Here is a 15,976-nt window from a genome sequence, read left to right as displayed (position 1 = left end):
ATAATAAACAACAGGAAGATGGCAATCAGCCTGGGATGGAGTTTCCTTTTCCATTTAATTTGAGAAATTAGTGAAGAACATTGTGAAACATTTTTGGAACCCCTGCAATTGATTTTAAGGAAGTTTGAGCCATTTGAAAGATTGCTGCATGTGTACATCATATTCAGGTGAGTCAGTACAGTGTGCAATTGGAAAATGGCACTGAAGCATATTAGGGGACAATGGGGGAATTCAACCCTAACAAAACAGACTGGTATAATTACAAACAAAGGTTATACACTTGATTGAAAGCAAATAAAATAGGCGATGAAGATAAAGTAAATGGTTTCCTCAACCTGATGGGGCCAGATGAGATGGTGTCTAATCTGTCAGCTCCCAGTACAATGGACTATTCTGAAATTAATGAGGTTCTAGGCTCATACTATGGCACGACTAAGAATGAGATTGCATTCTAAGAAAGGAAGCAGTTGCCAAGTGAGACTGTTGCAGATTACATTCTCGAATTAAGAAAACTCTCTCGTCACTGTGGGTATGGCACAAACTTAGAAATTGACCATAGAGACATTTGTAGGAAGCCTAAAGAACAATGAAATTCAGGCCAAGCTTTTGAACAAAGCCAATAAGCTGACATGGAAGGAGGCCACAGTCATGGAAGTGGCAGAAAGAGATAATTGCAAATTGCAAGGGAGTTCTTTACCTGAGACGGCAAGGGAGGTCCACCGGATGCAGGCCACAACAGCCAAATTCACAAGCTCAGGTTTGAATTTTTTTTAAAAGTCAGATGGGCCCTGCACCTCAACCAAAATAATGCCAGAGCTCAGAATCTGGAAGTCTGCCCCCGAACCGGGCACCCACAATTTTCGGCGGGGTGGGGGGGGGGGGGGTGCGGTGGTGGAAATTGGGAAGGCAGATATTTCACACATCCACAGTCTAAAAGTGCAGCTGCCTTCAAATTGAAGCAATTTTGGTCACCCAGGTTTCCAAAACATGACCTGTGCACTTTAGACATTTGAGGGAAAGATTTAAATTTGTCAGAGTTATTTGGAGAAGTAAGGTACCCCTTTTGGAAAGGTCAGGTACTCTTCTGAGATTGTTAAAGTTATACACGAATGTATGTAAATAGTAGATAAGGTCTTTGAAACTGTCAAGCTGTCAAGTCATTTAACTATCCTGCACTTTAATTTTTTTTAAAAAAGCAAGCCTGCAGTTGAAAAAAAAAAATCAGTGCTTGCAATTCCAATAGATGTTGTTGTCACAAGCCTGTGCTATCATTGTGGTATTATTTCCGCTTGACTATTTCCATGACGTATCATTATCACAGTGGTAGAGGGCAGGGCTGTGAATTCATATTTTATTGAAAGCTCCAAATGATCATAAAGAAATTACCTGCTGTGAGGCTATGAATACAAACGTTTGTCTTTATAAGGAATGAAGTACTTGAAGGGAATGTTCATTTTCATAGGGGATCAACTTCTCCAAAGAAATGTTTGTTTTATAAGGGATTAAGTACTCATAGAGATTTAACTGCCTTGAATGAGCTTTTATCAATGAGGGTGTTTTTTTAAATTTAGTCAAATCTGTAATAGATACTTAGATCTTTATTTTATTTCATCTCAGCATGGCTCCTGAGGTCTGCCCATGGTGGATACTGGATGAGTTGGCTTAGAGGATATAAGCAAAAGTTGGTGGGTGGGAAAGGTTGGCATGAGTTGGCACTAAGCTAGCATAGGGGTTGTAAAGGACCATGGGGTGGGTAGAGGGGTGTAAGTTGGCATAGAGGATTTGAAGGACCATAGGGAGTGGCTAGATGGGCATAGGTTGGTATGAGTTGGCACTAAGTTGGCCTGAAGCTATAAAAGGCCATGAACATGGGTAGAGGAGCACAGGTTGGCATAGAGGGTATGGGGGCCATGGGGGTTGACTAGAAGGGAATAGGTTGCTAGGGAGGGTATGGGGGGTCACAGGTGGTGTGTAGAGGGGAAAAGGTGGCATGAAGGGTATGAGGGGGGGTTGGTTAGGAGGAAAATGTTGGCATGTAGGATATGAGGGGCCATGGGGGGTGGGTGAGGCATGAGGTGGCATAAGTTGATGCGGAAGGGGCATGGGGATTGTGTGGGGAGTGATGAGGTGTGAGCAGTGAGGGGTGAGTTTTGTTTTACTCTTTTTGTTATAACTAGGATGAATTTCAGAACACCAAAGCAGGCCTTTTAACTAGCCCATCCTGGCATTCGGCAGCCTCTGTGGCTGCCTCCACACTGTTTCTACAGGCGGTGGGGCTGAGTTCAGGACTCCAGTTAATACCCCGTCCCCCGCCACAAAAAAAATCCAACCACCCGGGCAAGTTTCTCCCGAGTCACATTTCCCAACTCTGCATATCCGACTTGGGAGTGAAAATCTGGCCCTCAGATTCAGAAATTTAGTTGCTACCATTGCCATGGTAGCCATCAACCATTTAAATGCCCTCCATTTCCAGTCAAAGTGCTACTACACCTATAAGAAAGTCATATCCAGATGACATGCAAGAGTAGAGGAAACAGTAAGCCCCAGATCGTGGTGAAGCTCTAGGTCACACGATGCACTAGATCGGGATCATCGCACATCTAAAGCTAGTTCAGGGGTTCGGAAATCCTTGAATGCGCATTTGATAGATGTGGAAACAGAAGTTAATGTTATTGAGCAGGGAGATCAAGAGCTGCATTCAGTAAGAGAGCAATAAATTTAGCATGGAAGTTGAGAATAAAAGCACTGAAAGTAAAATTCCAGTGCCCATAGTAGAAATAATAGAGATTCACATTTACTTTTATTGTTGATACAGCTGCAGCTGTGTCCATTATATCAGAAGGAGAGTACAAGTCCCCAAGTCACACATTCCCTTACATAAAACTGGTGTGGATCTGACTAACTATTCCAATAGCAATATTCCAGTGTGAAGTCAAGTTCATGTTAGGGTGAATAAGTTGACATATCCTGTTAATTGCCAATGGTATTGGAAGGAGGGAACAAAGTTTCCTTGATGGGAAGAAATTAGATTAAGGAGATAATGATAAACTGGACTGAGTTGTTTACAGTAGCGATCAGGAAGAATACACCTGACATTGAGGAAGTGCTAAGAGAGCATAAAGTGGTTTTTGAGCAAGGAGGGTCCAATGATAAAATTAGGCATCACAAGGCCAAAGTCAAGATAAAGGACAATGTAAAGGACACTGTATAACTGTCATTTACAAGGCTAAGCCAGTGCCTTATACACAGTTAGAAGCAGTAAGTAAAGAGCTGAATAGTTTAGAAAGAACAGGGACAATTAAGAAGGTGAAGAGCAGTGATTGATTCACACCCATTGTGGTAGCAGATGAGACCATTCAGATTTGTGGAGATTTTAAGCAATGTTGGAGGGTAAGGCAAGGGTGAACATCTTTGTGGGGTAAGATGGGGATGAACACTGTCAGAGAGTGAGGGTGGGGTGAACACTCGGAAAGTGAATAGGGGTGAACACTGTTAGGGAATGGGCGAACACTATCTGGGAGTGAGGTTGGGGTGAACACAATTGGGGGATGAGGGAGAGGAACATTGTCGGGGGTGAGGTGGTAAAGTAACATTGGCAGGGGTGAGGGAGGTGAAGGGAGCGAACATTGTTGGGATGTGAAAGGGGTGAACGTTCTTCAATGGTGAGGGGGAGTGAACATTCTCGGACTGAGAGGGTGAGGTGTTGAGGGGGTGAACATTGTTGGGGATTGAACAGTGTCTGGGGTGATGGAGGTGAAGGGGGTGAACATTGTCGGGAAGTGTGGGGGTGAACATTGTCGGGGTAGGGGTGAGCAGTTCCAGGAGGCGAGGTGGGTGAGGGGGAATGAACATTGTCATGGGGTGAAGGGGGGTGAGGGGGGTAAACGTTATTGGATTGGTCGGGGGGAGGGAATGTTCTCAGTTGGTGAAGGAGGTGAACATTGTCGGGATGAGAGGGATGTGAGGGGGGGTGAACACTATTGGGAGTGAGGGGATGAAGTGTCAGGAGGTGAGGGGGTGAACACTGTCGGGGGTTGAGGGCAGGTGGGCATTATCGGGGGTGAGGGGGGTGAATGTTCTCAATTGGTGAGGGGGGTGAACAATGTCAGGGGGTGAAGTGGGGTACGTTCTTAGGTGGTGGAGGGGGTGAATGTTCTCAGTTGACGAGGGAGGTGAACGTTGTTGGGGATGAGGGAAGTGGGTGGAGTGAACACTGTCAGGGTGAGTGGGGGTGAACATCGTCAGGAGGAGAGGGGCGTGAAAATTGTCGGGGGTGGGGGGCGAGGATGGTGAATGTTCTTGGGGGTGAGGGGATGAACATTGTCAGGGTGAAGCTATGCATTGTCAAAATTGACAGCTCCATTTAAAACAGTATCGGCCAATAAACTGGAGACAGACCTTAAGAGGTGGGTTTTCAGTTCTTGATGGAAAAGGGGGCATTGCTTCATTGGAATTACACTCACCACTTGGCCTCCTGACCGCTCGTCGTCGGATTAAAATTGGAGCCAGGACTTGAAGGTGCAAAGGCTCCAGTGTAAAATGGTAAGTGGGTAGAGTAAATTGCAGTCAGTGGCAGGTACACCCACTCTGCCACTGGCTGCAAGATCTGGGCCACAGTCTTCAATCCCTGCCTCAAACCTAGTCACTTCCTCTCCCTGGCAACTGCCTGAGGCTGAACCAGACTCTTCACAGTCTTGAAATATTCTGGTCCTGCGATTTGTTTCTGACCATGTATCCTTGCCGTCACAATGATCATCTATTTCTACCTCAGGAACACGGCCTACCTCCACTCCTGTTTCACCTCATCTGCTTTTGAAACCCTTGATTATGAGTTGTTAATGCCAGGCTTGACTGTCGAATACACTCCAGGCTGGTCTCCCATGTTCTATCCTCTTAAACTTGAGGTCATCCAATACTTCACTGCCCCTGTCCTAACTTGCGCCAAGTCCTGTTTACCCATTGCCTCTTTAGTTGCTGACCTATATTGGCTTCCAGTTAAGCAACACCTCAAGTTTAAAGTTGTCACCTTTGCTTTCAAATGCCTCCATGTCACCCCTCCCTATCTCTATAACCACCTCCAACCTGTTCATAGGTTCGTAACCTCACAATCCTTTGAGATATCCTCACTCTTCTATTTTTAGCCTCTTGAGCATTCCTGATTTGAATTGCTCCAGCATTGGTGGCTGTGCTTTCAGGTGCCAAGGCCATGTAGCCATGGAGTTTTCTCTATAAACCTGTATCTCTTTGCTTCTCTTTTATCTTTTAAGATGCTCCTTAAAACCTACCACTTTGACCAAGCTTTTAGCCATCTGCCCTAATTTATTTTTTATGGTGGCTGTCATATTTTGTTCTATAATGCTCCTATGAAGCGTCTTGGAAAGTTTTATTATATAGAAGGTGCTATATAAATCCCAATTTTTCTTGTCATAACATATTCCTTGCTGTAACATCAACGGTTTTATATTAGATCGAAATAAAGTGCTAATTGTTCATGCATATCTCATTAATAATGTAACCACATAAAAGGCTTCTTGTAAGGTTTTGGTGAAAGATAGTATTAAAGAGAGTTAACTCAATAAGCTGATTCCAAAAATCCAAACTCAGACAGACTACAATAACTCAATTAGTTATGCATTCATTAACAATAAACAGCATCTTAACACTCCAGCATGATCATGCATTCATTGTTGCTATGCTGCAAGTGATATTGTGTTTGATATAACTCAAACTTGCCATATTACTGCAAGAGGAACAACAGTGCAATTGGATTGTGCCAAGATACCCTTGGAGATTTATAAATGGATTGTTGTTTTTAAAACACAAAACGTGGGAGTACAATCTGTTCAGGAGCAATGCTTTGGGGACTGTTTAATTAGGCAAATGTTGAAAATTAATGCTACAAAACAGCTGGGATGATCATGTGATCAGTGGCTGGACAGTCGCCATTGGAAACAATTTCATCACAAATTCCAAACAAAACCACCATGCCCTGCCCATCTGTTTGCATTTCTATCATTGTCTGTAGTTAAGACTACTACCTAGAAGTTCTTGCACACACGGAAGACATTTGGCAAACTGTTAATATCAACAAAAGATAAAAAGGCCAATATCTCAGAGGAATTTGGATTCGGACACAGATGCGGTTAAAATTTAATTCCCCACTTAAGGTGGCACAGTAGTGAGGAAACGCAGGGTTGTCTCCAGAGGGATTCAATGTCCTTCCTAGTCTTCAGTTCTTGTCATTGTGGAGTTTATGCTGGAGCTTACTTCTAAGTCTTGGGCTCTCGTAATGGTGGAGTCCTACCTGGGCTCTTGAGCTTTGGCCAGCTTAAATTGTAGAGTGCTAAACTTTCATTTGGAGGGGCCACTCCAGTCCCAGGTTTGACAGCATGAGCTGTAAAATTCTGGACTCATTCAAAGAGGCCCACTTGAATTACAATTAGAGTTATGGACTTCCCTTCAGATGGGCCTGAATTCAAATTTTAGCCTTGACTTACATTTCAGTTCAACTGCTCTCAGTGGACAGGTTTCACCAATATTCATTCCGGCTGCTATAACCAAAACATATTGTACAAATGAAAATCCTGTAAAACCTGTTGCCATGGGCCACCTAACATCAGCTATTTACTATGATTTTCGGAAGTGACAGGGAAAATGGTGCCTGTCTGAAAACATATTACCATATACTTGCATTTTTTAATGTATAAAAGGACAGCTGTGGAGTACCCAAATTAGGCCAAAGTTAAGTTTTTAATAATAAACTCCACATGGTTCAGTTTTAGTCACTATGGCGTTGCAATTCATTGCACTGAGGAGAACAATCCCAGCTTCACTGGTGTCTCCAGATAACTGAAATCCCTCATCCATGCTATCAGTCTAATAAATCACCTCTGCAATCTATCTAAGGTCTTGATGTCCTTCCAAAAGTGTGGTGCTCAGAATTGGACACGATATTCCAGCTGAGGCCCAACAAATGATTTATAATAATTTCAAAACATCCTCGCTTTGTACTCTATGCCTCATGACATCAGTTAAAGGTATAATGTGTCAATCCAGGAATTGCTTCTCAGTTTTTTTATACTTCTGCTTTGTGCATGACCTCTGGAACAAGGCACTGTGCAAAGGAGTTGTATCATCCAGGATATGTTTTAGTAGGATAGAAGAGCTCGATGAAGGAGCATAATATTTAGTCAGCTCTCATCTGATACAAGGTTGTGGTGGTTAATTTTCCATTATAAGAAGATTAACAAACTAAATTTATATAGTGCCTTTAATATAAAAATAAATTGCTTAAAGGTTTTCAGAGACATGGAGAAGTGGACACCATCCAAAGGTAGAGAGGTCAAGATGGATGAAAAACAGCTCAGTCAATCAGGTGAGTTTTAAAAACAGTGTTAAAGGAGAAGAGGGAGATGGCGAGACAAAAGAGTTAAAACTGGGAGATTCTAGAAAGGCTCTATTTGGCTGAACATAGTACCAAAGGTGAAGCAAAGAAAGCAGTGAATGCACTGGAGCTAAAACCAAAGGAACAGTATGCTCAGGGAAGCACTGTAAAACTGGAGGATGTTTCAGAGGTTGGAAGGATGGGCCTTGGAGAGATTTAAAGACACTGGAATCCTACAAAATAGACAAAGAACATGCCTCTGCACAAACCAGCTTCACAACAGTTCAGTAAGTAAATTCACTGTGCATGCTACTGAACCTGAGAGATCAGAGGGGGCTCGTACTCTCTATTCACGTCAACAATGACATTCGGTGATATCAAACGTTTTTGGGCTAGAGGATGGGAAATATTCTGCATGATTCCTGCTCTAGATTGTTCTCCAGTATGCCATCACACTCCTGACTTGTGCTTTGTTGATGGTGTATAGGCTTTGGGGAGTCAGGAGGTGGGTTACTCTGTGCAGAATTCCCAGTCTCTGACCTGTTCTTGTAACCACAGTATTTATATGGTTGGCCCAGTTCAGTGTTTGGCCAATTGTAACCCCCAGGGTGCTGATGATGGGGGACTTAGAGATGGTTATGCCATTGAATGTCATGCGGGCGCAACTGTCAAATCAACAATATCCACCTCTGTTAAAAAATACTGGCCCGGTTCTTCTATTGGGGGCATTCATCATCGGATTGCTGCTCCGCTTGAACTTTAAGTCTCGGCGCTGCTCCGCATTTCTTGCTGGGCATTCTGAGCCCAGGTTCTCCAGAAATGCGGAGTGCAGCGTCCATCGAAGAACTCCATTGCAGCACTCTAGCACTGGAGGGAAGATAGAACATGCCCCCTCTTTGGGGTGCTAGCTACCATTTGTTAAGTTTAAATGTCCAATGTGAATGTTAGTGAATGGGTAGGGTGGGTTGGTGAGGGAGGTAAGTGAGTGGTGTGGGTAAGGTAAGTGGGTCAGGTGGTAGTTGGGCAGGGTGGTAGTTGGGTAAGGTGGCAGGTGGGTAGAGCAGCAAATGGGTCGGGGTAGTTAGGTCAGGACAGGTTGGAGGGATAGTCAGGCTGGGGACTAGTCAGGCCTGATCAGAAGGGTAGTCGGGACGGATCGGGGGATTAGTTAGAGGGGTCGGGGGTGGGGGGTAGTTAGGGTGGGGGCAGTCAGTGTGAGGGACTGGGGGTGGGGGAATCAAATTGTGTAGTTACTCCAAGTGTTGGACTAGGACTTTTCTGTCTAACATTTCCTGGGTAACTATTCAGGTAAGAACGTTGGAACTGTCAGAAGTCTCCGACTCTGGCTCAGAATCGGAGACATTCGTGGAAGGCCCAGGGAACAGGGGAATTGCCCATCAGAAATTCAAACTTCCTGGGCAATTCCCACAGAGGGCAGCATATTGGGACTTCCACAGGGTCCCAATGTGCATCTTGGGTCAAACATCCAGTCTCTGATGATCCGAACACCAGAAGATCAGGGCCAATGTATAACCTGTTCAATGGGGAACAACTCCCGTGCTTTATAGGCAAGTACAGTGGAAACTAATTTTAGTTATTGCCATTACCACAATTGAGGATAATTACCAATGTTTTTACTCATGCTGACCACAAAAAGCAGCTTAACATTCTGGCTGCACACCTTCTGAGCTAAAACTGATTTCATGCACAAAACATTCGAGATGAACAGTGAACTCTTTCACTTTTAAGAGAATGCTTTTGGAAATAATACAGTCTACACAGTGTGTGAATGCTCTGAATGTACAGAAACCATTTGGCTCAGGCTAAAATCCAATTTGTCATTATTAAAAAGCAAAATTATACAGAAGCAAGAATAAATTGTCTGATCAAGAAAAAACTCTAACGCATTTCTTAAATTTCAGCATTACTTTAGATCTCTTTCTCTAAAACCAACATAACAAAACTCCTTTGGGTTTCTTTTTTTTAAAACATAAATTCAGGCAGCAGCTGATACCCATAACGAAACCAAATGAACTGAATTAAATTAGAGAAATCTTGCCATGTTTATCCCAATACTCTGGCAACTTCTGACTATAGAGCAGTTAATCAATGTGTATTTGAAAGATGACTTCCAGGATATCACACTCAAATAATTTTCCCACCTTCACGACAAAATGAAACTGAGAGAGTCATAGAAGCAGAATCTCATTACAGATAATGGCTTGGTCATTTCCAACCAGGCAGCAAGCATTATAAATGGTTTGAAGCATATTTGTACCTAATCTTTCAGAGACATGGAATAACTGCAAATGCAGTAGACTGTAAGTGCAGGCAGTTGAAAGTCCAGTGATCCATTGTATCTATTACTTTTAGCTGGGTGGAGCTGGCCTCGTCCAACAATTGCTAGACAATACCAAGTTTGGTTCTAAGTGATCATATGCTTCTAATAGAAAACTATAAATCAAACCATCAACATTTTTATAAAGGACCTATAATTTGATGAGCTATAGGTTAAAGGGCTACTGGAACAATCCAGAAAGTTCACAGCCAGAATTGAATTCCTGATGAAATTTGACTCTGTTATGGTTTTAGACTAAGTGACGTTCAAACCATTCAAACTAGTCAGCCAAACAAAAACTGCTGCATATAATGACACCACTATTTCTAGACATAATGGAGATGACTGGGTAGTAAGTGGTTGGGATTGTTGCTATGCATATAATTTATATCACATAACTACTGTATTCTGTACTCAATTGAAGAACCTGGGATGCATCTTGTCAGAAGTTAGTTACTACAATAAAGAAATCAGTTAGAACAACAATGGCAAATAATTCATTCTCCAAACACAAATAATTCCCTCAGTAGAAGAATAAGGAGATCTTAAGAAAAGAATTATCAAGGCTGTGATATGGAGCGTCTTGATGTAATAGGCTAGAATGTGGACCTTGAGAAAAATGAAGATCCAAAGACTAGAAAGTTGTGAAATATGGTTCTGGAAAAGGATGGAGTGGGTCATTTGGAGAGAACACAAGAGCAATGAAGGAGTTCTCAGTATGGTGGAGGAGGAGAGGTTGTTAGTGAACATCATCAGGAAAAGGCAACAAGGTTAGATTGGCATTCTAAGGCATGGGAACCTGAAGGAGGTGACTGAAGGAAGATTAGAGGGATGCAGACCAAGAGGGAGAAAGAGAATGATGATGTCAGACAACTTGAAATTGAAAATGGGACAATCCTATGAGCAACGAAAGAGGAAAGCTCAAGATTTTGAGGCATGGAGAAATGAAGAGTATCCACCCTCAGACAGATCACCATCATCACTACCTGCACTCAATGCATTTTGCTAGAAAAATGAATGGTGATTTTATAGGGTTACATTTGATCACGCACGAGTTCTGTTTGCTGCTGCTCAGAGACTCTTTTTAAATAGACTTTGTAAAAATAATTATTTTATACTGCTGCATACATTGTTTACTACAAAATAAACCTGCTTGCTATAAATGCTGCTCCCAATTGATTTGCAGACAAACTGGAAACATTGGATACTGACTGGTTTAAATCCCTTTCAGTTAGTGGTTTACAGGAAAAAAATTGGTTATTTTATGCAAAAAAAGAAATAAAATATGCAAAGTCCTAGTTACCCCAAATTTGCAAATCGTTGTAGGAGCTGTAGCAGTCTTAAATTATGATTTCCAAATCTAGTCTGCATTACCTGCATAGATTTTCCCAGGCCATTTATAAGCTACTTCTGGAACTAAACACTGTTGCAAATATCATAGTGACACTATAAAATGCTGCCAAGCAACCATGTAGGCATATTAATTCACCTGGTCTGTTTAGTGATTCATGTCAAGAAGGCACTTCAAAAAATATCTTTTATTAAACTTGTAAATGGGCCACCTTTTCTGTGGAAATCTTGCCCAGGGTTTCAGTCAACTAAATGTGTAAATTTTTACACAAATTCAATGAATGAACGATTTTATGAATGAACCAACAACTTAGTGGAGATTGCGGGAAACCAACTTTGTCGCACAACAACCTTCTACTTTGTATTGCGTTGGTTATAGGATTGGCAATCTGTCTTGTTCTCAATCATTAAAAAATTCTCACCTAGCAGTGCTGTGAAAAATTTGAAATATCTATTTTTACTTTGCAGAAGGATGGCCTATTCCTGCATTGCAGGAAACGTGTCTCCTGACTGGAGTGTTAATGTCAGTTCAAAGGGAGTTGTTTAGCCTTGAAGAAATAGATTGCTTATTAAGTATCTGCGCTGGCCAGCCCACCAAGGGAGAAGACTATATCATTCTGTGTATCACAGCTGATTTCTTTCACAGATATAAATATCACACCAGGAAAACCTGTCAGGCAGTTTCTATGCTTCTGAACCCCTCTTTAATTGGCAGCTTTGTGCAACTGGATAAGCTGCCATTGAGTTAACTGCTGCCTTTGACTTAGCTTGGACTTCAAGAAAACTCGGGGTACAATTGTTGCCTGACATCAAGGTTTTCTCAATGAATCTCACTTGCTGCATTTTCTACATTGCAACAGTGACTATGCTTCAAAAGTATTTCATTGGCTCTAAAGCACTTTTGCTTTTCATGGGGTTGTGAAAGGAGCTATATAAAAGTCAGTCTTTTTGTTGACAATGAGCAAGGGGAGACTGGTGTAACACTCCCAAGAATTGTTTCTTTAATGGGTGAACTTATCAGGTACATTCATCCTAACTAACAGTATTACTTCGAGAGTTTCAAGACATTTAATTGTTATGTAGCAGATTCTCTTACATTTATGTAAGGAACAATGATATTTATTTGTCTGCTGCTGTTTGACTTTTGCTTCACCAAATTTCATTTGCCAGTAAGTATACTCAGAGATACCATTACTGTTCACTACTTGATCAACAAAATTGCTAAAAGTGATCAACAGTGAATCAACAAATGGTTTTATTTTAATCATCATTCTTTGATAAGCATTTATTTAGCAAAAGGGTCCTGGTCGTAAAAGTGACAAAGCAGCGATGCCATTTTAAGATTTGTCTGTTACAATAAAACAGTTAACCTCATTCATCAGTGTCTGCCCATCTGCCTTCCTTTCTCTAATGTAATAACATTCTCTGGATTTAATTTGCGAAGATGGTCCTGTTTCCTAATTACTGCTGTCCCAGACAGTAAAATTTAATCTTACAGCTTCAGTAATTCTCTTTTGCTTTTTTTTCAATAAATATGTATATCAAACATACAAGTAGGCACTCTCAGTGAAAACAAAAAATACACCATGGGAAAGGTGAGTTTGCCGAGGATCATTACAGAAAGGTAAGTTCCACTTAGCCCTGTTTCTGACCGGCCTGTGCAATGGGGCAGACCCACGTTTCACACTGACATCTGACCCACCAAGCAGATTTGATCTCTAAAGAACTGGGCCCCATTCAATCAAGCTAATTTGGTTATGCAGCTAATTTCACGAATTGGGGTTTACCTGAGCAACGAAACTTCTTTGCCTTGATCTGATTGATGCGTTTGTTGGCCAAGCGGCGTGGGTTCGTGCAGCGGGCACCACTGGTTTCAATCGGGTTGTTGTGGAGATAGTCGGCCAGCCATCTCAGATGGCAATCACACACAAAAGGATTCTGGGCCAAGTGGCTGAGTTTAAACAGATGACATGTTTGGAGAGAGAGAGATTGAGAGATGGAGAGATAGAGAGAGAGACAAATAATTTTTAAACCAAAAAAGTAAAATGTCTCAAAGCTTTACATATTAGTTTTCAATCATTACCAGGTCACAAGTCAAGACTGTCATTTTACAGGGGTACTTACTATTGCAAATCAAAAGTAGAGGCAGAATTTTGTGTCCCCCATTGGCAGGTTTGTAGGCAAAGGGGAGGGGAGTGGCTGGTGGTAGTGGGCGTAAAACTTTTCAGATGGGCTCTCAACTATCCCGACCTCTCTGCAACTAGGTTGGCCCACCCGCCCTTGGCCCAATTAAGACCATTAAATGGCCAATTAAAGACAACTTAAGGGCTGTTTTACATCCAGTTTTAATTTTCAGGCTGGTGGGAGGAGTTCGGGGCAGGGGGAGCCCATAAAGTGACCGTGCTTACGCCTCGAGCAGGATTGGGGGGGTATGTGCCTCCATCAACAACCTCCTTTTAACATTGGGCACCTCCCCATCCCACCTATATCGTTATTTCTTCCATTTTTTACTTCAAGTTTTTTGTAGTATGAGGAAGTTGGCTGAAGATCAATAGAATACAGTCAGTACCTGCCAGTCAGGATGCTGCCCGGGAAGGCTTTTTGAGTTTGACAGTGTGTTCGGGAACTGGGCTAACATCAGCAGAAGCACAGTGAATAATATAGGATCCTGTCAAGGAGCTGTTATCAGTTGGAAAAAAAATTGAATGTTGTATTTGTCAAAGGGCTAGGTGTTGTTTGTGTATGTAGCATTCAGATGAGGTACAAAAGAGGTTAAAAGGAAATATAAAGGTAGTATATAAAAAATAAAACTGTTGAATGAACAGGTTTAATGATTAATGAATAATTATTTTGAATAAGAATCATGAGCAGATTCTGATTCTTAGGTTATGATGCTGTGTATTAAAAGTTAGTCTATTGTTTGGCTTCAGATTTGTCAGTAGAAAGAAGCAAATTGAGAATTTGAAAGGACTAACTCCAGGTCCACTGTACATTAAAGTTTACCAATGGCGTAGTGAAGCCAGTGTAGCTACATAAGGAGGAGGTAGGCTGCACATCTGTGATGCCATCACAGCGTCGGTGAACTTAAATCACACCTGTCATTCAGCCAGATTGACTGTGTTGACTAGCTGAGCAGACACAGAGTCAAAGACAATGAGGAACGAGTCTGATCACTCCTGCAAAAAGCTGTTGCGGTTTGGTCAATTGAAAATGTCAAAACTGAGTTGATAAATTTTTGTTAAGGATATTCAGAGTTACAGAAACAAGATAGCTAAATGGAGTGAAGATACAGATCAACTATTATTTAATAGCATGAACAGGTTCGAGGGGCTGAATGGCCTACTGTTGTTTCTATAGGAATTTTGGGAGGTAGGTGATTTCATTAAATGTTAAGTGAGGCCATTGTGGTAGAGTCAGGACTGCACACAGTGACATGCTTCACTGAGATTGTTACCAGAAAGTTAGTTTGCAGTTGGCAGGCAAAATAATAAGCAAATTGAGGGTTCTCTAATGCATAAAATATAGAATTTTGCTGGACTGATGTTCACACTATATTGAAGTTGTGTCATACAAATTCATTATGTCTTAATGTCCACAGCTTAAGAATGACATTTTGTCAGAACCTTTAACATCTCCACATCCCAAACTTGCAACTGAAAAGTAATACTGGACTGGTAAGAAGATTTAGCTGCTAAGAAAGTTGATAAGTATGTGCATTTCAAACAATAGTCAGTACTGTACTACATGGTGACTTCCAGTGAACAACTCACAGAGCTCAGGTTACCAACAAAAATGATTCCAGCTTTACTTCCTTGGTCCCTCTGAAACCTTCAATTGGATTGCTGTCTGGTAATTTATCCAGGGATATGCATTACCCTTTGACTGCTGAATTATATTGCAACACCGTTTTCTCGAGCAGGCCGAAGAATCATAATATCGGCAACTAAATGCTAGTTTCACATATATTTTCTCCCTTTCCACCCATTTAGGTGTCTTGCCCCTCAAATGCACCTTCTGTACCTGACCTTCCTTCAGACCCTACCAATACCTACCTCAAACCAGCTGCTAAGAGATATGTGAGATCATGTCAGGGTAAATTTCCTCCCCTTTCCTCTATTGGCATCTAATCAGCACCTCTCTTGCCACATAGTCATGGCTAAGGCTGGGAATTGAGTAGAGGAGAAAGATTAAAAACAAAAAACTGCAGATGCTGGAAATCCAAAACAAAAACAGAATTACCTGGAAAAACTCAGCAGGTCTGGTAGCATCGGCGAAGAAGAAAAAAGAGTTATGTTTCGAGTCCTCATGACCCTTCAACAGAACTAGGTGAATCCAAGGAAAGGGGTGAAATATAAGCTGGTTTAAGGTGTTGGGGGGTGGGGGGGGGGGGGGAGGGGGGGGGGGGGGGGGTTGGGTGGGGGGAGAGAAGTGGAGGGGGGTGGTGTGGTTGTAGGGACAAGCAAGCAGTGATAGGAGCAGATCATCAAAAGATGTCACAGACAAAAGAACACAGAGGTGTTGAAGTTGGTGATATTATCTAAATGAATGTGCTAATTAAGAATGGATGGTAGGGCACTCAAGGTATAGCTCTAGTGGGGCTGGGGGGAGCATAAAAGATTTAAAAATATTTTAAAGTAATGGAAATAGGTGGGAAAAGAAAAATCTATATAATTTATTGGAAAAAACAAAAGGAAGGGGTAAGAAACAGAAAAGGGGGTGGAGATGGAAGAGGGAGTTCAAGATCTAAAGTTGTTGAATTCAATATTCAGTCCGGAAGGCTGTAAAGTGCCTAGTTGGAAGATGAGGTGCTGTTCCTCCAGTTTGCGTTGGGCTTCACTGGAACAATGCAGCAAGCCAAGGACAGACATGTGGGCAAGAGAGCAGGGTGGAGTGTTAAAATGGCA

At 42.0% G+C, this 15,976-nt stretch overlaps 1 protein-coding gene across 2 annotated transcripts in view; it reads right to left on the bottom strand.

The window, feature by feature from the left end:
* Positions 1–15,976, bottom strand: part of LOC121280945 (slit homolog 3 protein-like) — a 738,609-nt gene that overhangs the window by 302,392 nt on the left and 420,241 nt on the right. For both annotated transcript variants that reach the window (XM_041193415.1, XM_041193416.1), the window contains one exon: positions 12,860–13,023. In XM_041193415.1, coding sequence (XP_041049349.1) covers positions 12,860–13,023 — 164 coding nt within the window. The remainder of the gene's footprint in view (positions 1–12,859; positions 13,024–15,976) is intronic.

The sequence above is a fragment of the Carcharodon carcharias genome, chromosome 8 (genome assembly GCF_017639515.1).
Source record: "Carcharodon carcharias isolate sCarCar2 chromosome 8, sCarCar2.pri, whole genome shotgun sequence".
Taxonomy (NCBI): Eukaryota; Metazoa; Chordata; class Chondrichthyes; order Lamniformes; family Lamnidae; genus Carcharodon; species Carcharodon carcharias.
The sequence above is the reverse complement of the archived record's forward strand: the minus strand, read 5'-3'. Positions and strand labels throughout refer to the sequence as shown.